Consider the following 27,990-nt stretch of genomic DNA (forward strand, 5'->3'; position numbering starts at 1 on the left):
CTGGAGTAATGTTCCTCTGTATTTTATAAACATAGCCGGCTAGCTGTCTGGAGTAATGTTCCTCTGTATCTTATAGACATAGCCAGCTAGCTGTCTGGAGTAATGTTCCTCTGTAGTATATAAACATAGCCAGCTAGCTGTCTGGAGTAATGTTCCTCTGTAGTTTATAAACATAGCCAGCTAGCTGTCTGGAGTAATGCTCCTCTGTAGTTTATAAACATAGCCAGCTAGCTGTCTGGACTAATGTTCCTCTGTAGTATATAAACATAGCCAGCTAGCTGTCTGGAGTAATGTTCCTCTGTAGTTTATAAACATAGCCAGCTAGCTGTCTGGAGTAATGCTCCTCTGTAGTATATAAACATAGCCAGCTAGCTGTCTGGAGTAATGTTCCTCTGTAGTTTATAAACATAGCCAGCTAGCTGTCTGGAGTAATGTTCCTCTGTATCTTATAAACATAGCCAGCTAGCTGTCTGGAGTAATGGTCCTCTGTAGTATATAAACATAGCCAGCTAGCTGTCTGGAGTAATGTTCCTCTGTAGTATATAAACATAGCCAGCTAGCTGTCTGGAGTAATGTTCCTCTGTAGTATATAAACATAGCTAGCTAGCTGTCTGGAGTAATGTTCCTCTGTAGTATATAAACATAGCTAGCTAGCTGTCTGGAGTAATGTTCCTCTGTATCTTATAAACATAGCCAGCTAGCTGTCTGGAGTAATGCTCCTCTGTATCTTATAAACATAGCCAGCTAGCTGTCTGGAGTAATGCTCCTCTGTAGTATATAAACATAGCCAGCTAGCTGTCTGGAGTAATGCTCCTCTGTAGTTTATAAACATAGCCAGCTAGCTGTCTGGACTAATGTTCCCCTGTACAGTAGCTTAAAAACATAGCCCAGCTTTCTGGGCCAACTCACTCAGCTATAGCCCCTAGTTTGTCTTAGTGTGATGAAAGAAGGGCCATTCTTCAAAGCAGGTGGAATGAAAGGTTTCTGTGCAGTTTGAATTGTGATTGTGATCGTGAAAAGGTATGTAGTTCTGTCCTTGAGCTGTTCTTGTCTATTATATCATTCTGTATTACGTTTCATGTTTCATGTCGACCCCCAGGAAGAGGAGCTGCTGCTTTTGTAACAGCTAATGTGGATCCCAATAAAATACCAAATCGTGCTGAGCTGCACAGCCTCTCCAGAGCGGTGATCTCTAGACACAGTACACTTTGACCCCTCCGGATCGACGCCCTGGGAATGGGCTGACCTAACCTTAACAGCCCGTGGTCAACCAGCCAACAGCTAGGATGTAGAGCTGCAGAGAGAGATGCTGTGGCTTGATGGACGTCTCCTGACCCTTGGTGGTGAGCTTGGTCTCATTGGACAGTGTGTTTTGTGCTGATCTGGCAGCACATTTGGCAGGCCATGATGTCACAGTGACAAAGGGATGAGGTTAGAGAGACAGGCGTGGGGACGGTGGGAGGAGCTGAGAGACAGGCGTGGGGACGGTGAGAGGAGCTGAGAGACAGGCGTGGGGACGGTGGGAGGAGGAGGGAGAGACAGGCGTGGGGACGGTGGGAGGAGCTGAGAGAGACAGGCGTGGGGACGGTGGGAGGAGCTGAGAGACAGGCGTGGGGACGGTGGGAGGAGGAGAGACAGGCGTGGGGACGGTGGGAGGAGGAGGGAGAGACAGGCGTGGGGACGGTGGGAGGAGCTGAGAGAGACAGGCGTGGGGACGGTGGGAGGAGCTGAGAGACAGGCGTGGGGACGGTGGGAGGAGGAGAGACAGGCGTGGGGACGGTGGGAGGAGGAGGGAGAGACAGGCGTGGGGACGGTGAGAGGAGCTGAGAGACAGGCGTGGGGACGGTGGGAGGAGGAGAGACAGGCGTGGGGACGGTGGGAGGAGGAGGGAGAGACAGGCGTGGGGACGGTGAGAGGAGGAGGGAGAGACAGGCGTGGGGACGGTGAGAGGAGCTGAGAGAGACAGGCGTGGGGACGGTGAGAGGAGCTGAGAGACAGGCGTGGGGACGGTGGGAGGAGCTGAGAGACAGGCGTGGGGACGGTGAGAGGAGCTGAGAGACAGGCGTGGGGACGGTGGGAGGAGGAGGGAGAGACAGGCGTGGGGACGGTGGGAGGAGCTGAGAGAGACAGGCGTGGGGACGGTGGGAGGAGCTGAGAGACAGGCGTGGGGACGGTGGGAGGAGGGAGAGACAGGCGTGGGGACGGTGGGAGGAGGAGGGAGAGACAGGCGTGGGGACGGTGGGAGGAACTGAGAGAGACAGGCGTGGGGACGGTGGGAGGAGCTGAGAGACAGGCGTGGGGACGGTGGGAGGAGGAGAGACAGGCGTGGGGACGGTGGGAGGAGGAGGGAGAGACAGGCGTGGGGACGGTGAGAGGAGCTGAGAGACAGGCGTGGGGACGGTGGGAGGAGGAGAGACAGGCGTGGGGACGGTGGGAGGAGGAGGGAGAGACAGGCGTGGGGACGGTGAGAGGAGCTGAGAGACAGGCATGGAGACAGTGGGAGGAGGTGAGAGAGACAGGCTTGGAGACGGTGGGAGGAGGAGGGAGAGACAGGCGTGGGGACGGTGGGAGGAGGTGAGAGAGACAGGCGTGGAGACGGTGGGAGGAGGTGAGAGAGACAGGCGTGGGGACGGTGGGAGGAGGTGAGAGAGACAGGCGTGGAGACGGTGGGAGGAGATTAGAGAGACAGGCTTGGGGACGGCGGGAGGAGGTGAGAGAGACAGGCTTGGGGACGGCGGGAGGAGATTAGAGAGACAGGCGTGGGGACGGCGGGAGGAGATTAGAGAGACAGGCTTGGGGACGGCGGGAGGAGATTAGAGAGACAGGCGTGGAGACAGTGGGAGGAGATTAGAGAGACAGGCGTGGAGACAGTGGGAGGAGGTGAGAGAGACAGGCTTGGAGACGGTGGGAGGAGGTGAGAGAGACAGATGTGGAGACAGTGGGAGGAGGTGAGAGAGACAGGCTTGGAGACGGTGGGAGGAGGTGAGAGAGACAGATGTGGAGACAGTGGGAGGAGGTGAGAGAGACAGGCTTGGAGACAGTGGGAGGAGCTGAGAGAGACAGGCGTGGAGACAGTGGGAGGAGGTTAGAGAGACAGGCTTGGAGACGGTGGGAGTGAGTTAGCGGTGGTCAGACAGTCACAGTACATGGCAGGCAGCAGGAGACATGCTGTAGATTAGACAGCAGTCAGGGAGACGGACTGGGATAGGATCACCAGGTCCCCAGCTACCCTTGTGTTATGACTCAGAGAGATGTGATATGTGGAGACTAGCTGCCACAGCAACAAAACAAAAACACACCATCTGCAACTCAGGCGTTGTTGTTGTGAAAGCAGCAATATCATGTAGAAACTTTATTTAGAACAACCATGTTGTGTATGGTATTAACCTAGCTCTCTACACCTGTATCATGTTGTGTACGGTATCAGCCTAGCTCTCTACACCCGTATCATGTTGTGTATGGTATTAGCCTAGCTCTCTACACCTGTATCATGTTGTGTATGGTATTAGCCTAGCTCTCTACACCTGTATCATGTTGTGTATGGTATTAGCCTAGCTCTCTACACCTGTATCATGTTGTGTATGGTATTAGCCTAGTGCTCTACACCTGTATCATGTTGTGTATGGTATTAGCCTAGCTCTCTACACCCGTATCATGTTGTGTATGGTATTAGCCTAGCTCTCTACACCTGTATCATGTTGTGTATGGTATTAGCCTAGCTCTCTACACCTGTATCATGTTGTGTATGGTATTAGCCTAGCTCTCTACACCCGTATCATGTTGTGTACGGTATTAGCCTAGCTCTCTACACCTGTATCATGTTGTGTACGGTATTAGCCTAGTGCTCTACACCTGTATCATGTTGTGTACGGTATTAGCCTAGTGCTCTACACCTGTATCATGTTGTGTACGGTATTAGCCTAGCTCCTAGCTCTCTACACCTGTATCATGTTGTGTACGGTATCAGCCTAGTGCTCTACACCTGTATCATGTTGTGTATGGTATTAGCCTAGTGCTCTACACCTGTATCATGTTGTGTATGGTATTAGCCTAGCTCCTAGCTCTCTACACCTGTATCATGTTGTGTATGGTATTAGCCTAGCTCTCTACACCTGTATCATGTTGTGTATGGTATTAGCCTAGCTCCTAGCTCTCTACACCTGTATCATGTTGTGTATGGTATTAGCCTAGCTCTCTACACCTGTATCATGTTGTGTACGGTATTAGCCTAGCTCCTAGCTCTCTACACCTGTATCATGTTGTGTATGGTATTAGCCTAGCTCCTAGCTCTCTACACCTGTATCATGTTGTGTATGGTATTAGCCTAGCTCCTAGCTCTCTACACCTGTATCATGTTGTGTATGGTATTAACCTAGCTCCTAGCTCTCTACACCTGTACCATGTTGTGTATGGTATTAACCTAGCTCTCTACACCCGTATCATGTTGTGTATGGTATTAGCCTAGCTCCTAGCTCTCTACACCTGTATCATGCTGTGTATGGTATTAGCCTAGCTCTCTACACCTGTATCATGTTGTGTATGGTATTAGCCTAGCTCCTAGCTCTCTACACCTGTATCATGTTGTGTATGGTATTAGCCTAGTGCTCTACACCTGTATCATGTTGTGAACGGAAAGGCTGGAGCAACGAACCGCCCTTGCTGTCTCTGCCTTGTCGGTTCCCCTCTTCCCACTGGGATTCTCTGCCTCTAACCCTTTTACAGGGGCTGAGTCACTGACTTACTGGTGTTCTTCCATGCCGTCCATGGGAGGGGTGCGTCACTTGAGTAGGTTGAGCCACTGACGTGGTCTTCCTGTCTGGGTTGGCGCCCCCCCCTTGGGTTGTGCCGTGGCGGACATCTTTGTGGGCTATACTCGGCCTTGTCTTCGGACGGTAAGTTGGTGGTTGTAGATATCCCTCTAGTGGTGTGGGGGCTGTGCTTTGGCAAAGTGGGTGGGGTTATATCCTGCCTGTTTGGCCCTGTCCGGGGGTATCATCGGATGGGGCCACAGTGTCTTCTGATCCCTCCTGTCTCAGCCTCCAGTATTTATGCTGCAGTAGTTTATGTGTCGGGGGGCTAGGGTCAGTCTGTTACATCTGGAGTATTCTCTTGTCTTATCCGGTGTCCTGTGTGAATGTAAAGATGCTCTCTCTAATTCTCTCTTTCTTTCTTTCTTTCTTTCTTTCTCTCGGAGGACCTGAGCCCTAGGACTACCTGGCATGATGACTCCTTGCTGTCCCCAGTCCACCTGGCCATGCTGCTGCTCCAGTTTCAACTGTTCTGCCTGCGGCTACGGAACCCTGACCTGTTCACCGGACGTGCTTGTTGCACCCTCGACAATTACTATGATTATTATTATTTGACCATGCTGGTCATTTACGAACATTTTAACATCTTGACCATGTTCTGTTATAATATCCACCCGGCACAGCCAGAAGAGGACTGGCCACCCCTCATAGCCTGGTTCCTCTCTAGGTTTCTTCCTAGGTTTTTGGCCTTTCTCAGGAGTTTTTCCTAGGGAGTTTTTCCCAGCCACCGTGCTTCTTTCACATGCATTGCTTGCTGTTTGGGGTTTTAGGCTGGGTTTCTGTACAGCACTTTGAGATTTCAGCTGATGTACGAAGGGCTATATAAATAAATTTGATTTGATTTGATTTGATTTGATTTATGGTATTAGCCTAGCTCCTAGCTCTCTGCACCTGTATCATGTTGTGTATGGTATTAGCCTAGCGCTCAACACCTGTATCATGTTGTGTATGGTATTAGCCTAGCTCCTAGCTCTCTACACCTGTATCATGTTATGTATGGTATTAGCCTAGTGCTCTACACCTGTATCATGTTGTGTATGGTATTAGCCTAGCGCTCTACACCTGTATCATGTTGTGTATGGTATTAGCCTAGCTCTCTACACCTGTATCATGTTGTGCATGGTATTAGCCTAGCTCTCTACACCTGTATCATGTTGTGTATGGTATTAGCCTAGCTCCTAGCTCTCTACACCTGTATCATGTTGTGTATGGTATTAGCCTAGCGCTCTACACCTGTATCATGTTGTGTATGGTATTAGCCTAGCTCCTAGCTCTCTACACCTGTATCATGTTGTGTATGGTATTAGCCTAGCTCTCTACACCTGTATCATGCTGTGTATGGTATTAGCCTAGCTCTCTACACCTGTATCATGCTGTGTATGGTATTAGCCTAGCGCTCTACACCTGTATCATGTTGTGTATGGTATTAGCCTAGCTCTCTACACCTGTATCATGTTGTGTATGGTATTAGCCTAGCTCCTAGCTCTCTACACCTGTATCATGTTGTGTACGGTATTAGCCTAGCTCCTAGCTCTCTACACCTGTATCATGTTGTGTATGGTATTAGCCTAGCTCCTAGCTCTCTACACCTGTATCATGTTGTGTACGGTATTAGCCTAGCTCCTAGCTCTCTACACCTGTATCATGTTGTGTACGGTATTAGCCTAGCTCCTAGCTCTCTACACCTGTATCATGTTGTGTATGGTATTAGCCTAGCTCTCTACACCTGTATCATGTTGTGTACGGTATTAGCCTAGCTCCTAGCTCTCTACACCTGTATCATGTTGTGTACGGTATTAGCCTAGCTCCTAGCTCTCTACACCTGTATCATGTTGTGTACGGTATTAGCCTAGCTCCTAGCTCTCTACACTTGCGTAGAGCTAGACTTGAAACTACTTCATTTCTTTATTTCTTAAATGTATTTCTTTAATTTATTCCTTCCAGAAGACCTTGAGTGTTTATCTTCCAAGATTCCCTGTGTGTCCATCGCTCTCACTTCAAACCCCCAAACAAAACAAACCTCTTTATGTATCATTAAGGTCCACTGCAGAGCTAGCCGTGCACAACCTGACACATTCGGGTCCGTGTAACTTGATTTATCTCTGTACTACTCTGACTACTAACTCAGAGGATGACAGTGTGCTGGGGTGGAGATGGGAGGAGGGGAGGAGAGGAGGGGAGAGGGAGGAGGAGAGGAAAGGAGGGGAGGAAAGAGAGGGAGGAGGAGAGAGTGGAGAGGGAGGAGGAAAGATTGGAGAGGGAGGAGGAGAGAGGGAGGAGGGAGAGGGAGAGGGAGGAGGATGGGGAGGAATGAGGAGAGGGAGGAGGGGATGAGAGAGCGGAGAGGGAGGAGGAGAGGAAAGATTGGAGAGGGAGGAGGAGAGGAAAGATTGGAGAGGGAGGAGGAGAGAGGGAGGAGGAGGAGGTGAGGAAAGGGAGGAGGAGAGAGGGAGGAAAGGGTGGGGAGGGAGAGGGAGGAGGAGGGGAGGAATGAGGAGAGGGAAGGGGAGGGGAGGAGGAGAGAGGGAGGAGGAGGGGAGGAAAGAGTGGAAAGATTGGAGAGGGAGGAGGGGAGGAGAGAGGGAGGAGGGGAGGGGAGGCAGGACTGACAGTCACGGTATATTATCCATGGAAATTGTTTACAGGAATAGAAGAGTTCCCCAATGTCAGCTGTTGTTTCCCGGGGAGGTTTTAAAAAGAAGGACCATCTCCCAGGAGACTCAAGTATGGGTAGTGGCAGCCGGAGTATGGGGAAGTAGCGAATCAGCTAATTGGGCAGATTTGTTGCCGCTGTAGACTGTTTTGCGTAGCTGATTGGTCTGCACAACCTGAGGTGCTTTCTACTGTGTATTAGGATGGCGTCGCCAGCGGTAGCTAACGTGGCACCTTTTCCCCCATCCCATGATTTTAATTCAAGTAGAATGGCAGCCGACACAATAAATATCTAATATTGATAACTGTCTAGATGTCACCTTGATACATACATACAGTCTACTACTCAATGGGGAGGATATGGAGACCAACAACACCAGGACACAGTGGCCTTGGCTCGGCTTAACAAGCATTACTTGTTATATCCTGCCTGTTTGGCCCTGTCCGGGGGTATCATCGGATGGGGCCACAGTGTCTTCTGATCCCTCCTGTCTCAGCCTCCAGTATTTATGCTGCAGTAGTTTATGTGTCGGGGGGCTAGGGTCAGTCTGTTACATCTGGAGTATTCTCTTGTCTTATCCAGTGTCCTGTGTGAATGTAAATATGCTCTCTCTAATTCTCTCTTTCTTTCTCTCTTTCTCTCGGAGGACCTGAGCCCTAGGACTACCTGGCATGATGACTCCTTGCTGTCCCCAGTCCACCTGGCCATGCTGCTGCTCCAGTTTCAACTGTTCTGCCTGCGGCTACGGAACCCTGACCTGTTCACCGGACGTGCTTGTTGCACCCTCGACAATTACTATGATTATTATTATTTGACCATGCTGGTCATTTACGAACATTTTAACATCTTGACCATGTTCTGTTATAATATCCACCCGGCACAGCCAGAAGAGGACTGGCCACCCCTCATAGCCTGGTTCCTCTCTAGGTTTCTTCCTAGGTTTTTGGCCTTTCTCAGGAGTTTTTCCTAGGGAGTTTTTCCCAGCCACCGTGCTTCTTTCACATGCATTGCTTGCTGTTTGGGGTTTTAGGCTGGGTTTCTGTACAGCACTTTGAGATTTCAGCTGATGTACGAAGGGCTATATAAATAAATTTGATTTGATTTGATTTGATTTGATTACTGTCCGGCCAATATCAGGGTGCCAATATCAGGGTGCCAATATCAGGGTGCCAATATCAGGGTGCCAATAATAGGGTGCCAATATCAGGGTGCCAATAATAGGGTGCCAATATCAGGGTGCCAATATCAGGGTGCCAATAATAGGGTGACAATATCAGGGTGACAATAATAGGGTGACAATATCAGGGTGCCAATAATAGGGTGCCAATATCAGGGTGCCAATATCAGGGTGCCAATATCAGGATGACAATAATAGGGTGACAATATCAGGGTGCCAATAATAGGGTGACAATAATAGGGTGACAATATCAGGGTGCCAATAATAGGGTGCCAATATCAGGGTGCCAATATCAGGGTGACAATATCAGGGTGCCAATATCAGGGTGCCAATATCAGGGCGCCAATAATAGGCTGCCAATATCAGGGTGCCAATATCAGGGTGCCAGTCACAGTAAGAACAGGCATACAACAAGCAACAGCACACCCATCATCAATACTTTAATCAAAAATAAACAAATCGTCAGTTTTATAACTGAAAATCTAGAAATCATTAGTTTAAAACCAACAGTAAAGTACGACTCAGACTCATCCATCCTCTTGAGTTAAAAACAGAAGTCCAAACTCTCACAGTCCGGTAGCTCAAAGTCCGGTAGTTGGTGGTGAGAAACTGAAGGGAAAAAAACACTGCTCAATCAAAACAGGCTAACCTATAGCAGAGCGCTTTGACAGGCTAACCTATAGCAGAGCGCTTTGACGCCTTCCGCACGCCCGCTACCTTCCCCCTTCCTCGCCCGCTACCTTCCCCTTCCACGCGCCCGCTACCTTTCCCTTCCGATCGCCCGCTACCTTTCCCTTCCGCGCGCCCGCTACCTTTCCCTTCCCAGCGCCCGCTACCTTTCCCTTCCGCGCGCCCGCTACCTTTCCCTTCCGCGCGCCCGCTACCTTTCCCTTCCCAGCGCCCGCTACCTTTCCCTTCCGAGCCCGCTACCTTTCCCTTCCGAGCCCGCTACCTTTCCCTTCCGAGCGCCCGCTACCTTTCCCTTCCGAGCCCGCTACCTTTCCCTTCCACGCGCCCGCTACCTTCCCTTCCGCGCCCGCTACCTTTCCCCTTCCACGCCCGCTACCTTCCCCTTCCGAGCGCCCGCTACCTTTCCCTTCCGAGCGCCCGCTACCTTTCCCTTCCACGCCCGCTACCTTCCCCTTCCGAGCGCCCGCTACCTTCCCTTCCGCGCCCGCTACCTTCCCCTTCCACGCCCGCTACCTTCCCCTTCCGAGCGCCCGCTACCTTTCCCTTCCACGCGCCCGCTACCTTTCCCCTTCCACGCCCGCTACCTTTCCCTTCCGAGCGCCCGCTACCTTCCCCTTCCGAGCGCCCGCTACCTTTCCCCTTCCACGCCCGCTACCTTTCCCTTCCGAGCGCCCGCTACCTTTCCCCTTCCGAGCGCCCGCTACCTTTCCCCTTCCCAGCGCCCGCTACCTTTCCCCTTCCGCGCCCGCTACCTTCCCCTTCCACGCGCCCGCTACCTTTCCCCTTCCACGCCCGCTACCTTCCCCTTCCACGCGCCCGCTACCTTCCCCTTCCACGCGCCCGCTACCTTTCCCCTTCCCAGCGCCCGCTACCTTTCCCCTTCCTCGCCCGCTACCTTCCCCCTTCCACGCCCGCTACCTTTTCCCTTCCGCGCGCCCGCTACCTTTCCCTTCCCAGCGCCCGCTACCTTTCCCTTCCGAGCGCCCGCTACCTTTCCTTTCCGCGCGCCCGCTACCTTTCCCTTCCCGCGCGCCCGCTACCTTTCCCTTCCGAGCGCCCGCTACCTTTCCTTTCCGCGCGCCCCGCTACCTTTCCCTTCCGCGCCCGCTACCTTTCCCTTCCGAGCGCCCGCTACCTTTCCCTTCCACGCGCCCGCTACCTTCCCCTTCCGAGCGCCCGCTACCTTCCCCTTCCGAGCGCCCGCTACCTTTCCCTTCCACGCGCCCGCTACCTTTCCCTTCCGAGCGCCCGCTACCTTCCCCTTCCGAGCGCCCGCTACCTTTCCCTTCCACGCGCCCGCTACCTTTCCCTTCCACGCGCCCGCTACCTTTCCCCTTCCACGCCCGCTACCTTTCCCTTCCACGCCCGCTACCTTTCCCTTCCACGCCCGCTACCTTTCCCCTTCCACGCCCGCTACCTTTCCCTTCCGCGCGCCCGCTACCTTTCCCTTCCCAGCGCCCGCTACCTTTCCCTTCCCAGCGCCCGCTACCTTTCCCCTTCCACGCCCGCTACCTTCCCCTTCCCAGCGCCCGCTACCTTTCCCCTTCCGAGCGCCCGCTACCTTTCCCTTCCACGCGCCCGCTACCTTTCCCCTTCCCAGCGCCCGCTACCTTCCCCTTCCGCGCGCCCGCTACCTTTCCCTTCCACGCCCGCTACCTTTCCCTTCCCAGCGCCCGCTACCTTTCCCTTCCACGCGCCCGCTACCTTTCCCTTCCCAGCGCCCGCTACCTTTCCCCTTCCGCGCGCCCGCTACCTTTCCCTTCCGCGCGCCCGCTACCTTTCCCCTTCCTCGCCCGCTACCTTTCCCTTCCCCGCGCCCGCTACCTTTCCCCTTCCGCGCCCGCTACCTTTCCCTTCCACGCCCGCTACCTTTCCCCTTCCACGCCCGCTACCTTTCCCTTCCGCGCGCCCGCTACCTTTCCCTTCCGCGCGCCCGCTACCTTTCCCTTCCACGCGCCCGCTACCCTTTCCCTTCCACGCCCGCTACCTTTCCCTTCCCAGCGCCCGCTACCTTTCCCTTCCACGCCCGCTACCTTCCCCTTCCCAGCGCCCGCTACCTTTCCCTTCCCAGCGCCCGCTACCTTCCCCTTCCCAGCGCCCGCTACCTTTCCCTTCCACGCCCGCTACCTTTCCCCTTCCCAGCGCCCGCTACCTTCCCCCTTCCACGCCCGCTACCTTTCCCCTTCCCAGCGCCCGCTACCTTCCCCTTCCGCGCCCGCTACCTTCCCCTTCCACGCCCGCTACCTTTCCCTTCCGCGCGCCCGCTACCTTTCCCCTTCCGCGCGCCCGCTACCTTTCCCCTTCCGCGCGCCCGCTACCTTTCCCTTCCCAGCGCCCGCTACCTTCCCCCTTCCCAGCGCCCGCTACCTTCCCCTTCCTCGCCCGCTACCTTTCCCTTCCCAGCGCCCGCTACCTTTCCCCTTCCGCGCCCGCTACCTTCCCCCTTCCCAGCGCCCGCTACCTTTCCCCTTCCCAGCGCCCGCTACCTTTCCCTTCCACGCGCCCGCTACCTTTCCCCTTCCGAGCGCCCGCTACCTTTCCCTTCCCAGCGCCCGCTACCTTTCCCCTTCCGCGCCCGCTACCTTCCCCCTTCCCAGCGCCCGCTACCTTCCCCTTCCTCGCCCGCTACCTTTCCCTTCCCAGCGCCCGCTACCTTTCCCCTTCCGCGCCCGCTACCTTCCCCCTTCCCAGCGCCCGCTACCTTCCCCTTCCCAGCGCCCGCTACCTTTCCCTTCCACGCGCCCGCTACCTTTCCCCTTCCCAGCGCCCGCTACCTTTCCCTTCCGAGCGCCCGCTACCTTTCCCTTCCCAGCGCCCGCTACCTTCCCCTTCCCAGCGCCCGCTACCTTCCCCTTCCCAGCGCCCGCTACCTTCCCCTTCCCAGCGCCCGCTACCTTTCCCTTCCGAGCGCCCGCTACCTTTCCCTTCCGAGCGCCCGCTACCTTTCCCCTTCCCAGCGCCCGCTACCTTTCCCCTTCCACGCCCGCTACCTTCCCCCTTCCGCGCCCGCTACCTTCCCCTTCCCAGCGCCCGCTACCTTTCCCCTTCCCAGCGCCCGCTACCTTTCCCCTTCCCAGCGCCCGCTACCTTTCCCCTTCCCAGCGCCCGCTACCTTCCCCCTTCCGCGCCCGCTACCTTCCCCCTTCCCAGCGCCCGCTACCTTTCCCTTCCGAGCGCCCGCTACCTTTCCCTTCCCAGCGCCCGCTACCTTTCCCTTCCCAGCGCCCGCTACCTTTCCCCTTCCGAGCGCCCGCTACCTTTCCCTTCCACGCGCCCGCTACCTTTCCCCTTCCCAGCGCCCGCTACCTTCCCCTTCCGCGCGCCCGCTACCTTTCCCTTCCACGCCCGCTACCTTTCCCTTCCCAGCGCCCGCTACCTTTCCCTTCCACGCGCCCGCTACCTTTCCCTTCCCAGCGCCCGCTACCTTTCCCCTTCCGCGCGCCCGCTACCTTTCCCTTCCGCGCGCCCGCTACCTTTCCCCTTCCTCGCCCGCTACCTTTCCCTTCCCCGCGCCCGCTACCTTTCCCCTTCCGCGCCCGCTACCTTTCCCTTCCACGCCCGCTACCTTTCCCCTTCCACGCCCGCTACCTTTCCCTTCCGCGCGCCCGCTACCTTTCCCTTCCGCGCGCCCGCTACCTTTCCCTTCCACGCGCCCGCTACCTTTCCCTTCCACGCCCGCTACCTTTCCCTTCCCAGCGCCCGCTACCTTTCCCTTCCACGCCCGCTACCTTCCCCTTCCCAGCGCCCGCTACCTTTCCCTTCCCAGCGCCCGCTACCTTCCCCTTCCCAGCGCCCGCTACCTTTCCCTTCCACGCCCGCTACCTTTCCCCTTCCCAGCGCCCGCTACCTTCCCCTTCCGCGCCCGCTACCTTCCCCTTCCGCGCGCCCGCTACCTTTCCCTTCCGCGCGCCCGCTACCTTTCCCCTTCCGCGCGCCCGCTACCTTCCCCCTTCCCAGCGCCCGCTACCTTCCCCTTCCTCGCCCGCTACCTTTCCCTTCCCAGCGCCCGCTACCTTTCCCCTTCCGCGCCCGCTACCTTCCCCCTTCCCAGCGCCCGCTACCTTTCCCCTTCCCAGCGCCCGCTACCTTTCCCTTCCACGCGCCCGCTACCTTTCCCCTTCCGAGCGCCCGCTACCTTTCCCTTCCCAGCGCCCGCTACCTTTCCCCTTCCGCGCCCGCTACCTTCCCCCTTCCCAGCGCCCGCTACCTTCCCCTTCCTCGCCCGCTACCTTTCCCTTCCCAGCGCCCGCTACCTTTCCCCTTCCGCGCCCGCTACCTTCCCCCTTCCCAGCGCCCGCTACCTTCCCCTTCCCAGCGCCCGCTACCTTTCCCTTCCACGCGCCCGCTACCTTTCCCCTTCCCAGCGCCCGCTACCTTTCCCTTCCGAGCGCCCGCTACCTTTCCCTTCCCAGCGCCCGCTACCTTCCCCTTCCCAGCGCCCGCTACCTTCCCCTTCCCAGCGCCCGCTACCTTCCCCTTCCCAGCGCCCGCTACCTTTCCCTTCCGAGCGCCCGCTACCTTTCCCCTTCCCAGCGCCCGCTACCTTTCCCCTTCCACGCGCCCGCTACCTTCCCCCTTCCGCGCCCGCTACCTTCCCCTTCCCAGCGCCCGCTACCTTTCCCCTTCCCAGCGCCCGCTACCTTTCCCCTTCCCAGCGCCCGCTACCTTCCCCCTTCCGCGCCCGCTACCTTCCCCCTTCCCAGCGCCCGCTACCTTTCCCTTCCGAGCGCCCGCTACCTTTCCCTTCCCAGCGCCCGCTACCTTTCCCTTCCCAGCGCCCGCTACCTTTCCCTTCCGAGCGCCCGCTACCTTTCCCTTCCACGCGCCCGCTACCTTTCCCTTCCGCGCGCCCGCTACCTTTCCCTTCCACGCCCGCTACCTTTCCCTTCCCAGCGCCCGCTACCTTTCCCTTCCACGCCCGCTACCTTCCCCTTCCACGCGCCCGCTACCTTTCCCTTCCACGCCCGCTACCTTTCCCTTCCACGCGCCCGCTACCTTTCCCCTTCCCAGCGCCCGCTACCTTTCCCTTCTGAACGCCCGCTACCTTTCCCTTCCACGCCCGCTACCTTTCCCTTCTGAACGCCCGCTACCTTTCCCTTCCGCGCCCGCTACCTTCCCCTTCCACGCGCCCGCTACCTTTCCCTTCCACGCCCGCTACCTTTCCCCTTCCACGCGCCCGCTACCTTTCCCTTCCTCGCCCGCTACCTTTCCCCTTCCACGCCCGCTACCTTTCCCTTCCACGCCCGCTACCTTCCCCTTCCACGCGCCCGCTACCTTTCCCTTCCGCGCCCGCTACCTTTCCCTTCCACGCCCGCTACCTTCCCCTTCCACGCGCCCGCTACCTTTCCCTTCCACGCCCGCTACCTTCCCCTTCCCAGCGCCCGCTACCTTTCCCCTTCCACGCCCGCTACCTTCCCCTTCCACGCGCCCGCTACCTTTCCCCTTCCACGCCCGCTACCTTCCCCCTTCCGAGCGCCCGCTACCTTTCCCTTCCACGCCCGCTACCTTCCCCTTCCCAGCGCCCGCTACCTTTCCCCTTCCACGCCCGCTACCTTCCCCTTCCACGCGCCCGCTACCTTTCCCCTTCCACGCCCGCTACCTTCCCCCTTCCGAGCGCCCGCTACCTTTCCCCTTCCTCGCCCGCTACCTTCCCCTTCCGAGCGCCCGCTACCTTTCCCCTTCCTCGCCCGCTACCTTTCCCCTTCCACGCCCGCTACCTTTCCCCTTCCGAGCGCCCGCTACCTTTCCCCTTCCACGCCCGCTACCTTCCCCTTCCGCGCGCCCGCTACCTTTCCCCTTCCACGCCCGCTACCTTTCCCCTTCCTCGCCCGCTACCTTTCCCCTTCCGAGCGCCCGCTACCTTTCCCCTTCCGAGCGCCCGCTACCTTTCCCTTCCACGCCCGCTACCTTTCCCCTTCCGAGCGCCCGCTACCTTTCCCCTTCCGAGCGCCCGCTACCTTTCCCCTTCCGAGCGCCCGCTACCTTCCCCCTTCCGAGCGCCCGCTACCTTCCCCCTTCCCAGCGCCCGCTACCTTCCCCTTCCACACGCCCGCTACCTTCCCCTTCCACACGCCCGCTACCTTTCCCCTTCCTCGCCCGCTACCTTCCCCCTTCCACACGCCCGCTACCTTCCCCTTCCACACGCCCGCTACCTTCCCCTTCCCAGCGCCCGCTACCTTTCCCCTTCCACGCCCGCTACCTTCCCCCTTCCTCGCCCGCTACCTTTCCCCTTCCCAGCGCCCGCTACCTTTCCCCTTCCACACGCCCGCTACCTTCCCCCTTCCACACGCCCGCTACCTTTCCCCTTCCACGCCCGCTACCTTCCCCCTTCCTCGCCCGCTACCTTTCCCCTTCCACGCCCGCTACCTTCCCCCTTTCTCGCCCGCTACCTTTCCCTTCCGCGCGCCCGCTACCTTTCCCCTTCCACGCGCCCGCTACCTTTCCCTTCCACGCCCGCTACCTTCCCCCTTTCTCGCCCGCTACCTTCCCCTTCCGAGCGCCCGCTACCTTTCCCTTCCACGCCCGCTACCTTTCCCCTTCCGAGCGCCCGCTACCTTTCCCTTCCACGCCCGCTACCTTTCCCTTCCTCGCCCGCTACCTTCCCCTTCCACGCCCGCTACCTTCCCCTTCCACACGCCCGCTACCTTCCCCTTCCACACGCCCGCTACCTTCCCCTTCCACGCGCCCGCTACCTTCCCCTTCCCAGCGCCCGCTACCTGCCCCTTCCCAGCGCCCGCTACCTGCCCCTTCCCAGCGCCCGCTACCTTTCCCTTCCACGCCCGCTACCTTCCCCTTCCACGCGCCCGCTACCTTTCCCTTCCTCGCCCGCTACCTTCCCCTTCCACGCGCCCGCTACCTTCCCCTTCCACACGCCCGCTACCTTCCCCTTCCACGCGCCCGCTACCTTTCCCTTCCTCGCCCGCTACCTTCCCCCTTCCCAGCGCCCGCTACCTTCCCCTTCCTTTGAATCCTGTAATAATGTATACACAGCCTGAGGACTTCCTCTTAGAACATAAGTCGGCAGAAACAGTCCACTGTGCTCTGATCCGTCTGGTTGGTCTAATGGAAATATGCTGATTCAAACTAGGTGACCATGGAGACCCCTGCCAGGCTCCGCCTCATTATTTATCAACTTCCTGTCCCTCCTAACGATTATTCAACATGTTTACATGTTTATACCAGGGTCGAAAAACCAAAACAAACATCCTCAACTTTTATATTAATTGGGGACATTCATGTTTTATGGAAACTTCATTATTACGTCACCATGGTGACGAGAAGCCTGGTAACGTTATGCTAATTCCCTGGACGTTATGCTAATTCCCTGAACGTTAGCTGTCCCAGTTGGAGATGTAGATGGATGGAGAATAATATCAGACTGTTGAATAATCAAAAAGAAAAGCCTCCCTGCGTTTCTAAATGTGGGATGTGCTCTATATGCATGATGAGCAGGCCACAGCGAGAGAGGAGAGGGAGAGAGAGAGAGGAGAACGAGGAGAGATAGATGGAGCCAGAGAGGAGAGCCACAGCGAGAGATAGATGGAGCCAGAGAGGAGAGCCACAGCGAGAGGGAGAGAAAAACGGAGCGAGAGAGAGAGAGCTAGAGGGAGAGAGAGCTAGAGGGAGAGAAAGCTAGAGGGAGAGAGAGCTAGAGGGAGAGAGAGCTAGAGGGAGAGCCACAGCGATAGGGAGACGGAGCGAGAGAGGAGACGGAGAGAGAGGGAGACGGAGCGAGAGAGAGAGAGAGAGCGTTAGAGGGAGAGAGAGCGTTAGAGGGAGAGAGAGCGTTAGAGGGAGAGCCACAGCAAGAGGGAGATGGAGACGGAGCGAGAGTGGAGAGCCACAGCGATAGGGAGACAGAGAGAGAGAGGAGAGAGAGAGAGAGAGAGAGAGAGAGAGAGAGAGAGAGAGCGTTAGAGGGAGAGCCACAGCGAGACAGTGAAAGGTAGTAATAGGAGTTCCCCTCCAACCTGAACGGTGGTTAATATCACACTGCTGGGGTTCACTAGCTAGCCTGGAGAACCTGTCTGTTTTCACAGTCTCTTTCCTCGCCCACCTTAGTGGTCCTACTGTATCTAATATCACACTGCTGGGGTTCACTAGCTAGCCTGGAGAACCTGTCTGTTTTCACAGTCTCTTTCCTCGCCCTCTAAACGCAGGGGAGCCTGTTTGAAATGCCATCCACTATTAAACAGTCACTTAACGTCCCTTTGGGGTAACTTTACTCTGAGAGTTGGCTAGTCTTCGACAGAGGATAGAGAAGCCACTGTTGACTGACACTGTGACAGGTGGTAAAATGGCGATCCACCATCTTTGAATCAGGCGTGTTGGTGCAGGGCTGGAACAAAACAACAACAAAAGTACCGCATCTTTGTCCCCCAGGACCAGGAATGAAGAACACGCCTCGTGTCCCACTATTCTCCCTGATTCGTTGTGTCATAGCCCAGGAAGAGGAAGACATTGAGGGACCTTGCGGGAAGCCTGATGCATCACTTGGCATCATGGTACCAAACTTAATAAATAAGTATTTTGGCATTAGGTCTCCTAAGGACAGCATGCTCATACAAGGGCCAGTACAAATTACAAAATGGCGTCTTTTTGGCGTCCTTACTGTTCCCCGCTCAGTTTCTGTTTGGCGTGCTGTACTCCCCGCTCGCCGCCGGGCGCCAGGTGATTCATGCAGGCTGTCGGGTGAGCAGCTGCTGTCACACGAAGGATGCGCCGCCCCTCTGCCCGACAGGCTGTCACACGCCAGATGTCTCCTCGGTAACGGTGCGGACAGAAGCATTATAGGAAACTCCAAATAAACGTGTCCTACATGAACATCCAGGGAGCGTCACAGGGGAGCAGGGCATCCAAACAGACCATGAATCACCTGGTGCCATTTGGGACACAGTGGCCTGAGTGGTTAGTGTTCGGACACACGAGTTGGATAAGAGGTGCATTAGACGATAGGACCACCGAGGACTGAATAAGGTGTTAGATACAGTAGGACCACTAAGGTGTTAGATACAGTAGGACCACTAAGGACTGAATAAGGTGTTAGATACAGTAGGACCACTGAGGACTGAATAATGTGTTAGATACAGTAGGACCACTAAGGACTGAATAAGGTGTTAGATACAGTAGGACCACTAAGGTGTTAGATACAGTAGGACCACTAAGGACTGAATAAGGTGTTAGATACAGTAGGACCACTAAGGTGTTAGATACAGTAGGACCACTAAGGTATTAGATACAGTAGGACCACTAAGGTGTTAGATACAGTAGGACCACTAAGGACTGAATAAGGTGTTAGATACAGTAGGACCACTAAGGACTGAATAAGGTGTTAGATACAGTAGGACCACTAAGGACTGAATAAGGTGTTAGATACAGTAGGACCACTAAGGACTGAATAAGGTGTTAGATACAGTAGGACCACTAAGGTGTTAGATACAGTAGGACCACTAAGGTGTTAGATACAGTAGGACCACTAAGGACTGAATGGCTGTTCAGCTCCAATAGTTTTGTTTCTTTCTTTGTTTTTATTTTCTCCCCAATTTCGTGATCACGATCTTGTCTCATCGCTGCAACTCCCCAACGGGCTCGGGAAAGGAGAAGGTCGAGTCACGCATCCTCTGAAACATGTGACGGAGGAAAAACTGTTTAACTGATGACCGAAGTCAGCCTGCAGGCGCCCCGGCCCACCACAAGGAGTCGCTACAGCGCAACGAGCCAAGTAAAGCCTCTCCCTCTCCCGGCCAAAACCTCCCGTAACCCTTGACGACGCTGGACCAATTGTTCACCTCTCTATGGGACTACAGCCCGGGATCGAACCACCAGGCTGTAGTGACGCCGTAACGCTGCGATGCAGTGCCTTAGACCGCTGCGCCAGTCGGGAAGCCCCGAAGCATCCAACAGGTTTCATAGACTTGTTTACTAGCCGTTTCCAATACGCTGATTTTAGATCATGGTAGTTAGTTATGCAGATCAGCAGGCAAACAAACGCCCTCCTTACATGTCATTAAGGGCCATATGGTCACCTATTCACGACCAGAACGGTAATATCTTACATCTTTACCTTGTTCTTGATTGGCCAAGACATGAGCTGAACACACTTCTCGTTGTCAGACGGTATGCTATAGAGAAACACATATCCTGGATCCGTTGGTAGAGCACGGCACTTACAACGCCAGGGTTGTGGGTTCCATTCCCACGGGGGACCAACATGAAAATATATGCACTCATTACTGTAAGACTGTCTGGATCAGAGAGTCTGCTAAATGACTCACTACTGTAAGACTCTCTGGATCAGAGAATCTGCTAAATGACTCCCTACTGTAAGGCTCTCTGGATCAGAGAATCTGCTAAATGACTCACTACTGTAAGAGTCTGCTAAATGACTCCCTACTGTAAGACTGTCTGGATAAGAGGATCAGCTAAATGACTCACTACTGTAAGAGTCTGCTAAATGACTCCCTACTGTAAGACTCTCTGGATCACAGAGTCAGCTAAATGACTCCCTACTGTAAGACTCTCTGGATCAGAGAATCAGCTAAATGACTCACTAATGTAAGAGTCAGCTAAATGACTCACTACTGTAAGTCTCTCTGGATCAGAGAATCAGCTAAATGACTCCCTACTGTAAGACTCTCTGGATCAGAGAATCTGCTAAATGACTCACTACTGTAAGAGTCTCTGGATCAGAGAATCAGCTAAATGACTCACTAATGTAAGAGTCAGCTAAATGACTCCCTACTGTAAGACTCTCTGGATAAGAGAATCAGCTAAATGACTCCCTACTGTAAGACTCTCTGGATAAGAGAATCAGCTAAATTACTCCCTACTGTAAGACTCTCTGGATCACAGAGTCAGCTAAATGACTCACTACTGTAAGTCTCTCTGGATCAGAGGATCTGCTAAATGACTCACTACTGTAAGACTCTCTGGATCACAGAGTCAGCTAAATGACTCCCTACTGTAAGTCTCTCTGGATCACAGAGTCAGCTAAATGACTCACTACTGTAAGTCTCTCTGGATCACAGAGTCAGCTAAATGACTCACTACTGTAAGACTCTCTGGATCACAGAGTCAGCTAAATGACTCCCTACTGTAAGTCTCTCTGGATAAGAGAGTCAGCTAAATGACTCCCTACTGTAAGTCTCTCTGGATAACAGAAACAGCTAAATGACTCCCTACTGTAAGTCTCTCTGGATAAGAGAGTCTGCTAAATGACTCCCTACTGTAAGAGTCAGCTAAATGACTCACTACTGTAGTGGCTCTGGATCAGAGATTCTGCTAAATGACTCACTACTGTAAGACTCTCTGGATCAGAGAGTCAGCTAAATGACTCCCTACTGTAAGTCTCTCTGGATCAGAGAATCAGCTAAATGACTCCCTACTGTAAGTCTTTCTGGATCAGAGAATCAGCTAAATGACTCCCTACTGTAAGACTCTGGATAAACCTGCAGATTGTAATACCATTACATTTGAATGTGCAGCGGTTCCCATAACAGAAAAACAGTCTGTTTCCTGTGTGTTGTATCGGATAATGTTACGGGGCACGCATTCACATAGATGATGAGTTTTACAGAGGGACAAAGGAAAAACAGTCTGTTTCCTGTGTGTTGTATCGGATAATGTTACGGGGCACGCATTCACATAGATGATGAGTTTTACAGAGGGACAAAGGAAAAACAGTCTGTTTCCTGTGTGTTGTATCGGATAATGTTACAGGGCACGCATTCACATAGATGATGAGTTTTACAGAGGGACACAGAAAAAAAAGAGAGACTGAAAGCTACAAAGAAAATGTCCAGACAGTGGCGTAAGACGAGGTCCAACTGGCTCGGCTGCTCTGTCCTGTGTGAATACTGCCATACGCAATCCCAGAGCACCTCAAACAAAACCAAAAACGACTGTTCATTCAGACCTAGCCAATCCATTCAGTTTAATTACAGCCTGGATTAAATATACTCCACAAGAGGCTCGGGTTCTCTGAGAGGAGGTAGTGTGTGTGTGTGTGTGTGTGTGTGTGTGTGTGTGTGTGTGTGTGTGTGTGTGTGTGTCTCTGTATCTCCTCTCCCTGCGTATGTCTCCTGTCCCTGCCTCCATACCCCCAAACGAAGACCAGGGGAATATAAATCTGAGCCGAAACAAAAACGGTGACATTTCATTAAGGAGGGAGCTGGTAGCTGTACCCCCCCCCCCCCTTCGGTTAGAGTACAAATCACACCGAGGCCAGAGGGAAAGCAGAGGCTACCACAAGATTCTGAAACCCTTTAACACAACACACACACACACACACCACACACACACACACACACACACAACACACACACACACACCACATACACACACACACACAACACACACACACACACCACACACACAACACACACACACACACACCACACACACACACACACAACACACACACACACACACACACACACACAACACACACACACACACACACACACACCCACCACATACACACACACACACACCCCACACACACACACACACACACACACACACACACACACACACACACACACAACACGACACTGAGTCGCCTGCAACTGTTTCAAAAAGAGAATGTAGCCTGGGTCCTCAGACTGAAAGAGATGTACATTCACTGTGCTAGCCTAGCACTGCTAGCATTATACAGACTGAAGACAGATAGCAGTGGAACAGGGCTCGTCTTGTCTAGCGTTATACAGACTGAAGACAGATAGCAGCTCTACAGCATTATCAGTGGAACGGGGCTCGTCTTGTCTAGTGTTATATAGACTGAAGACAGATAGCAGCTCTACAGCATTATCAGTGGAACGGGGCTTGTCTAGTGTTATATAGACTGAAGACAGATAGCAGTGGAACAGGGCTCGTCTTGTCTAGCGTTATACAGACTGAAGACAGATAGCAGCCAGCCTCTTCACCTGTTCTCCTCCTCCAGAACAGCCAGGCTTTGAATTGAGTTGTATGTAAACTTCTGACCCACTGGGAATGTGATGAAAGAAATAAAAGCTGAAATAAATTATTCTCTCTACTATTATTCTGACATTTCACATTCTTAAAATAAAGTGGTGATCCTAACTGACCTAAGACAGGGAACCCATACTCACACCAACATAGAAATATACAAACTAGAAAACCCCCTAGTTACGCCCTGAGCTAAAACACCATAGAGAACCCCTGAGGGCGTGACAAGCATCAGCTGCCTGAGCAGCTTACCGATCACTGTACCTGTACCAGTATCACTGTACCAGTATCACTGTACCAGTATCTCTACTTGCACATTATCATCTGCACATCCATCGCTCCAGTGTTAATGCTAAATTGTAATTATTTTCGCCTCTAGGGCCTATTTATTGCCTTACCTCCCTACTCTTCTACATTTACACACACTGTATATAGATGTTTCTATTTTTATTTTCTATTGTGTTATTGACTGTACGTCTGTTTATGTGTAACTCTGTGTTGTTGTTTTTTTCGCACTGCTTTGCTTTATCTTGGTCAGGTCGCAGTTGTAAATGAGAACTTGTTCTCAACTGGCCTACCTGGTTAAATAAAGGACTTGTTCTCAACTGGCCTACCTGGTTAAATAAAGGACTTGTTCTCAACTAACCTACCTGGTTAAATGAAGGACTTGTTCTCAACTAACCTACCTGGTTAAATAAAGGACTTGTTCTCTACTAGCCTACCTGGTTAAATAAAGGACTTGTTCTCAACTGGCCTACCTGGTTAAATAAAGGACTTGTTCTCTACTAGCCTACCTGGTTAAATAAAGGACTTGTTCTCTACTAGCCTACCTGGTTAAATAAAGGACTTGTTCTCAACTGGCCTACCTGGTTAAATAAAGGACTTGTTCTCTACTAGCCTACCTGGTTAAATAAAGGACTTGTTCTCTACTAGCCTACCTGGTTAAATAAAGGACTTGTGCTCAGCTGGCCTACCTGGTTAAATAAAGGACTAGTTCTCAGCTGGCCTACCTGGTTAAATAAAGGACTTGTTCTCTACTAGCCTACCTGGTTAAATAAAGGACTTGTTCTCAGCTGGCCTACCTGGTTAAATAAAGGACTTGTTCTCTACTAGCCTACCTGGTTAAATAAAGGACTTGTTCTCTACTAGCCTACCTGGTTAAATAAAGGACTTGTTCTCTACTAGCCTACCTGGTTAAATAAAGGACTTGTTCTCTACTAGCCTACCTGGTTAAATAAAGGACTTGTTCTCTACTAGCCTACCTGGTTAAATAAAGGACTTGTTCTCAGCTGGCCTACCTGGTTAAATAAAGGACTAGTTCTCAGCTGGCCTACCTGGTTAAATAAAGGACTTGTTCTCTACTAGCCTACCTGGTTAAATAAAGGACTTGTTCTCAGCTGGCCTACCTGGTTAAATAAAGGACTTGTTCTCTACTAGCCTACCTGGTTAAATAAAGGACTTGTTCTCTACTAGCCTACCTGGTTAAATAAAGGACTTGTTCTCTACTAGCCTACCTGGTTAAATAAAGGACTTGTTCTCTACTAGCCTACCTGGTTAAATAAAGGACTTGTTCTCAGCTGGCCTACCTGGTTAAATAAAGGACTAGTTCTCAGCTGGCCTACCTGGTTAAATAAAGGACTTGTTCTCTACTAGCCTACCTGGTTAAATAAAGGACTTGTTCTCAGCTGGCCTACCTGGTTAAATAAAGGACTTGTTCTCTACTAGCCTACCTGGTTAAATAAAGGACTTGTTCTCTACTAGCCTACCTGGTTAAATAAAGGACTTGTTCTCTACTAGCCTACCTGGTTAAATAAAGGACTTGTTCTCTACTAGCCTACCTGGTTAAATAAAGGACTTGTTCTCTACTAGCCTACCTGGTTAAATAAAGGACTTGTTCTCAGCTGGCCTACCTGGTTAAATAAAGGACTAGTTCTCAGCTGGCCTACCTGGTTAAATAAAGGACTTGTTCTCTACTAGCCTACCTGGTTAAATAAAGGACTTGTTCTCAGCTGGCCTACCTGGTTAAATAAAGGACTTGTTCTCTACTAGCCTACCTGGTTAAATAAAGGACTTGTTCTCTACTAGCCTACCTGGTTAAATAAAGGACTTGTTCTCTACTAGCCTACCTGGTTAAATAAAGGACTTGTTCTCTACTAGCCTACCTGGTTAAATAAAGGACTTGTTCTCTACTAGCCTACCTGGTTAAATAAAGGACTTGTTCTCAACTAGCCTACCTGGTTAAATAAAGGTGAAATAAATAAAAATATCTTGAAGTTAATTTTAGTCTGTATAGTTCCTAATAAAGTCTAAAGTCTCAAACTACTGAATCCTGTCATTCATTTGCTTATGTTGGTAGCTGTTGCATTATGGGAATCCATTCAAATGCACAGTTTCGGTTGGTGGCTGTGACCAGTCAAAATATTGTTCATTTAAATCCTAATTAACAATGTAACAAAGCTGCAGAACTTCAAGCCTTTAACACAAACTCATTAAAACTCCTGGGATGAGTCACAAACTGCCCTCTATTCCTTATGGGGGCCTCTGGTCAAAAGTAGTGCACTAGAAAGGGACTAGGGTGCCATTTGGGACGAAAGCAGGACTAAACCATCAGGAGGAAGTCAACAACTTCAGACGGGCCTCAGTCACTCATTACCTCAAGAAATAACGACAGAAAAGGGGGGACTGTGTTCCAAATGTGACACGCCAGACCGACGATGACGACGGGGTGGGGGGGGGGGGGGCATGACGCTACTGCCTACTTCAAAAGTAGGGCCATTTAAAAAAAAAATACAATTAAAACTTTCATGTGCCTTAAATGACAAACTTGTTCTGTAAATATGAATCACATGTTTTAATGATAAGCCTAGTTTAGCCAAGGAGAAAGACAGGATCCTTCCTGGCTAGCCATGATTGGCTGAGATAATGGAGCAGTTGACCATGACCGACCCCTCCATTATCACATGGCCGACCGCTCCATTATCACGTTAACACATGGCCGACCCCTCCATTATCATGTTAACACATGACCGACCCCTCCATTATCACGTTAACAAATGGCCGACCCCTCCATTATCACGTTAACACATGGCCGACCCCTCCATTATCACGTTAACACATGACCGACCGCTCCATTATCACGTTAACACATGGCCGACCCCTCCATTATCACGTTAACACATGGCCGACCCCTCCATTATAATGTTAACACATGGCCGACCCCTCCATTATCATGTTAACACATGGCCGAACCCTCCATTATCACATGGTCGACCCCTCCATTACCACGTTAACACATGGCCGACCGCTCCATTATCACGTTAACACATGGCCGACCCCTCCATTATCACGTTAACACATGGCCGACCCCTCCATTATCACGTTAACACATGGCCGACCCCTCCATTATCACGTTAACACATGGCCGACCGCTCCATTATCACATTAACACATGGCCGACCCCTCCATTATCACGTTAACACATGGCCGACCCCTCCATTATCATGTTAACACATGGCCGACCCCTCCATTATCACGTTAACACATGGCCGAACCCTCCATTATCACATGGTCGACCCCACCATTATCACATGGCCGACCGCTCCATTATCATGTTAACACATGGCCGACCGCTCCATTATCATGTTAACACATGGCCGACCCCTCCATTATCATGTTAACACATGGTCAACTGCTCCATTATCATGTTAACACATGGCCGACCCCTCCATTGTCACGTTAACACATGGCCGACCCCTCCATTATCATGTTAACACATGGCCGACCCCTCCATTATCACGTTAACACAGGGCCGACCGCTCCATTATCACGTTAACACAGGGCCGACAGCTCCATTATCACGTTAACACAGGGCTGACCCCTCCATTATCACGTTAACACATGGCCGACCCCTCAATTATCACGTTAACACATGGCCGACCCCTCCATTATCACGTTAACACATGGCCGACACCTCCATTATCACGTTAACACATGGCCGACCCCTCCATTATCATGTTAACACATGGTCGACCCCTCCATTATCATGTTAACACATGACCGACCCCTCCATTATCACATGGCCGACCCCTCCATTATCACGTTAACACATGGCCGACCCCTCCATTATCATGTTAACACATGGCCGACCGCTCCATTATCACGTTAACACATGGCCGACCCCTCCATTATCATGTTAACACATGGCCGACCCCTCCATTATCACATGGCCGACCCCTCCATTATCATGTTAACACATGGCCGACCCCTCCATTATCATGTTAACACATGGCCGACCCCTCCATTATCACGTTAACACATGGCCGACCCCTCCATTATCACATGGCCGACCCCTCCATTATCATGTTAACACATGGCCGACCCCTCCATTATCACGTTAACACATGGCCGACCCCTCCATTATCATGTTAACACATGGCCGACCCCTCCATTATCATGTTAACACATGGCCGACCCCTCCATTATCACATGGCCGACCCCTCCATTATCACGTTAACACATGGCCGACCCCTCCATTATTACGTTAACACATGGCCGACCCTTCCATTATCACGTTAACACATGGCCGACCCCTCCATTATCCTGTTAACACATGGCCGACCCCTCCATTATCATGTTAACACATGACCGACCCCTCCATTATCACATGGCCGACCCCTCCATTATCATGTTAACACATGGCCGACCCCTCCATTATCACGTCAACACATGGCCGACCCCTCCATTATCACGTTAACATGATGTTAGTATGATCTACCAATAGGAGCTCTGCATTACCACGTTAACATGATGTTAGTATGATCTACCAATAGGAGCTCTGCATCTCAAGCTTGTCGTATTTCTCGACATAAACCCCAGTTGGGACGGGCCATCACATAAATAGGACCATGTTGGTACATAGCGAACAATGGGGTCGGCTGAATATTTCTGGGTATTATGAAAGGGAAGGCTTGACATGAATAAACTGGAGAAACCAACTTATACAATACAAAGTCAAACCAGATCCAGACAAAATAGTCCTGTTTTCTGGTTCTGGGAGTGTAGTCTGGGTTTAGTGGCGTGCTCTTTGAGAAACAGCCTGTAAACATTCTGCAGCCCGAGGACAAACCAACTGGAAACATTCCCAAAAAACACCCATGTTTCCCCAGAATCTCTGGAAAACATGGCAATTTTGGGAAATCTTTTGAAAATGTGCAACCCTAGACATGAATAGAGAGGGAGGCCTGTTCAGAGGAGAGAAGCCATGTTACAGCACCAGGTGGTTCAGGAGAGTTGGGTCCTACCTTGGAAGTTGCCAGCGGAGAGGTACAGCCAGGTGAGTGCGGGGATGAAGAGCAGGGCGAGGGAGGCAGCGAGGAACTTCCTGCGCCCGCGACACATTCCCAGCATCCTCTGTGGCGATGGCCCAGAACGAGAGGCGGAGCAACCTCTAAAGTCTGACCTCTATGTGGGTAGCAGCTGTTGGCCGGGGGGGGGCATGATACTGTCTGAGGGGAGATGAGAGAGGAGGGGAGGGTAGAGAGAGGAGGAGGGGAGAGAGAGGAGAGGACAGGGGGGGAGAGAGTCGAGAGGAGGGGAGAGGAGAGGACAGGGGGAGTGAGAAGAGAGGAGGGGAGAGATGAGAAGACAGGAGATGAGAGAGGACAGGAGGGTAGAGAGAGGAGGAGGGGAGAGAGGGG

General features: G+C 52.8%; 1 protein-coding gene across 1 annotated transcript; it reads right to left on the reverse strand.

Moving 5' to 3' along the window:
* Positions 1-1,410: 1,410 nt before the first annotated feature.
* Positions 1,411-27,691, reverse strand: LOC115180815 (leucine-rich repeat extensin-like protein 5). The gene is made up of 4 exons (XM_029742970.1): positions 27,595-27,691; positions 2,226-2,474; positions 1,965-2,117; positions 1,411-1,823 (listed from the first exon to the last, which is right to left on the reverse strand). The coding sequence occupies exons 1-4, from the start codon at positions 27,689-27,691 to the stop codon at positions 1,411-1,413; spliced, it is 912 nt and encodes a 303-aa protein (XP_029598830.1).
* Positions 27,692-27,990: the final 299 nt, after the last annotated feature.

Source organism: Salmo trutta, unplaced genomic scaffold (assembly GCF_901001165.1).
Source record: "Salmo trutta unplaced genomic scaffold, fSalTru1.1, whole genome shotgun sequence".
In the NCBI taxonomy this organism is placed as follows: domain Eukaryota; kingdom Metazoa; phylum Chordata; class Actinopteri; order Salmoniformes; family Salmonidae; genus Salmo; species Salmo trutta.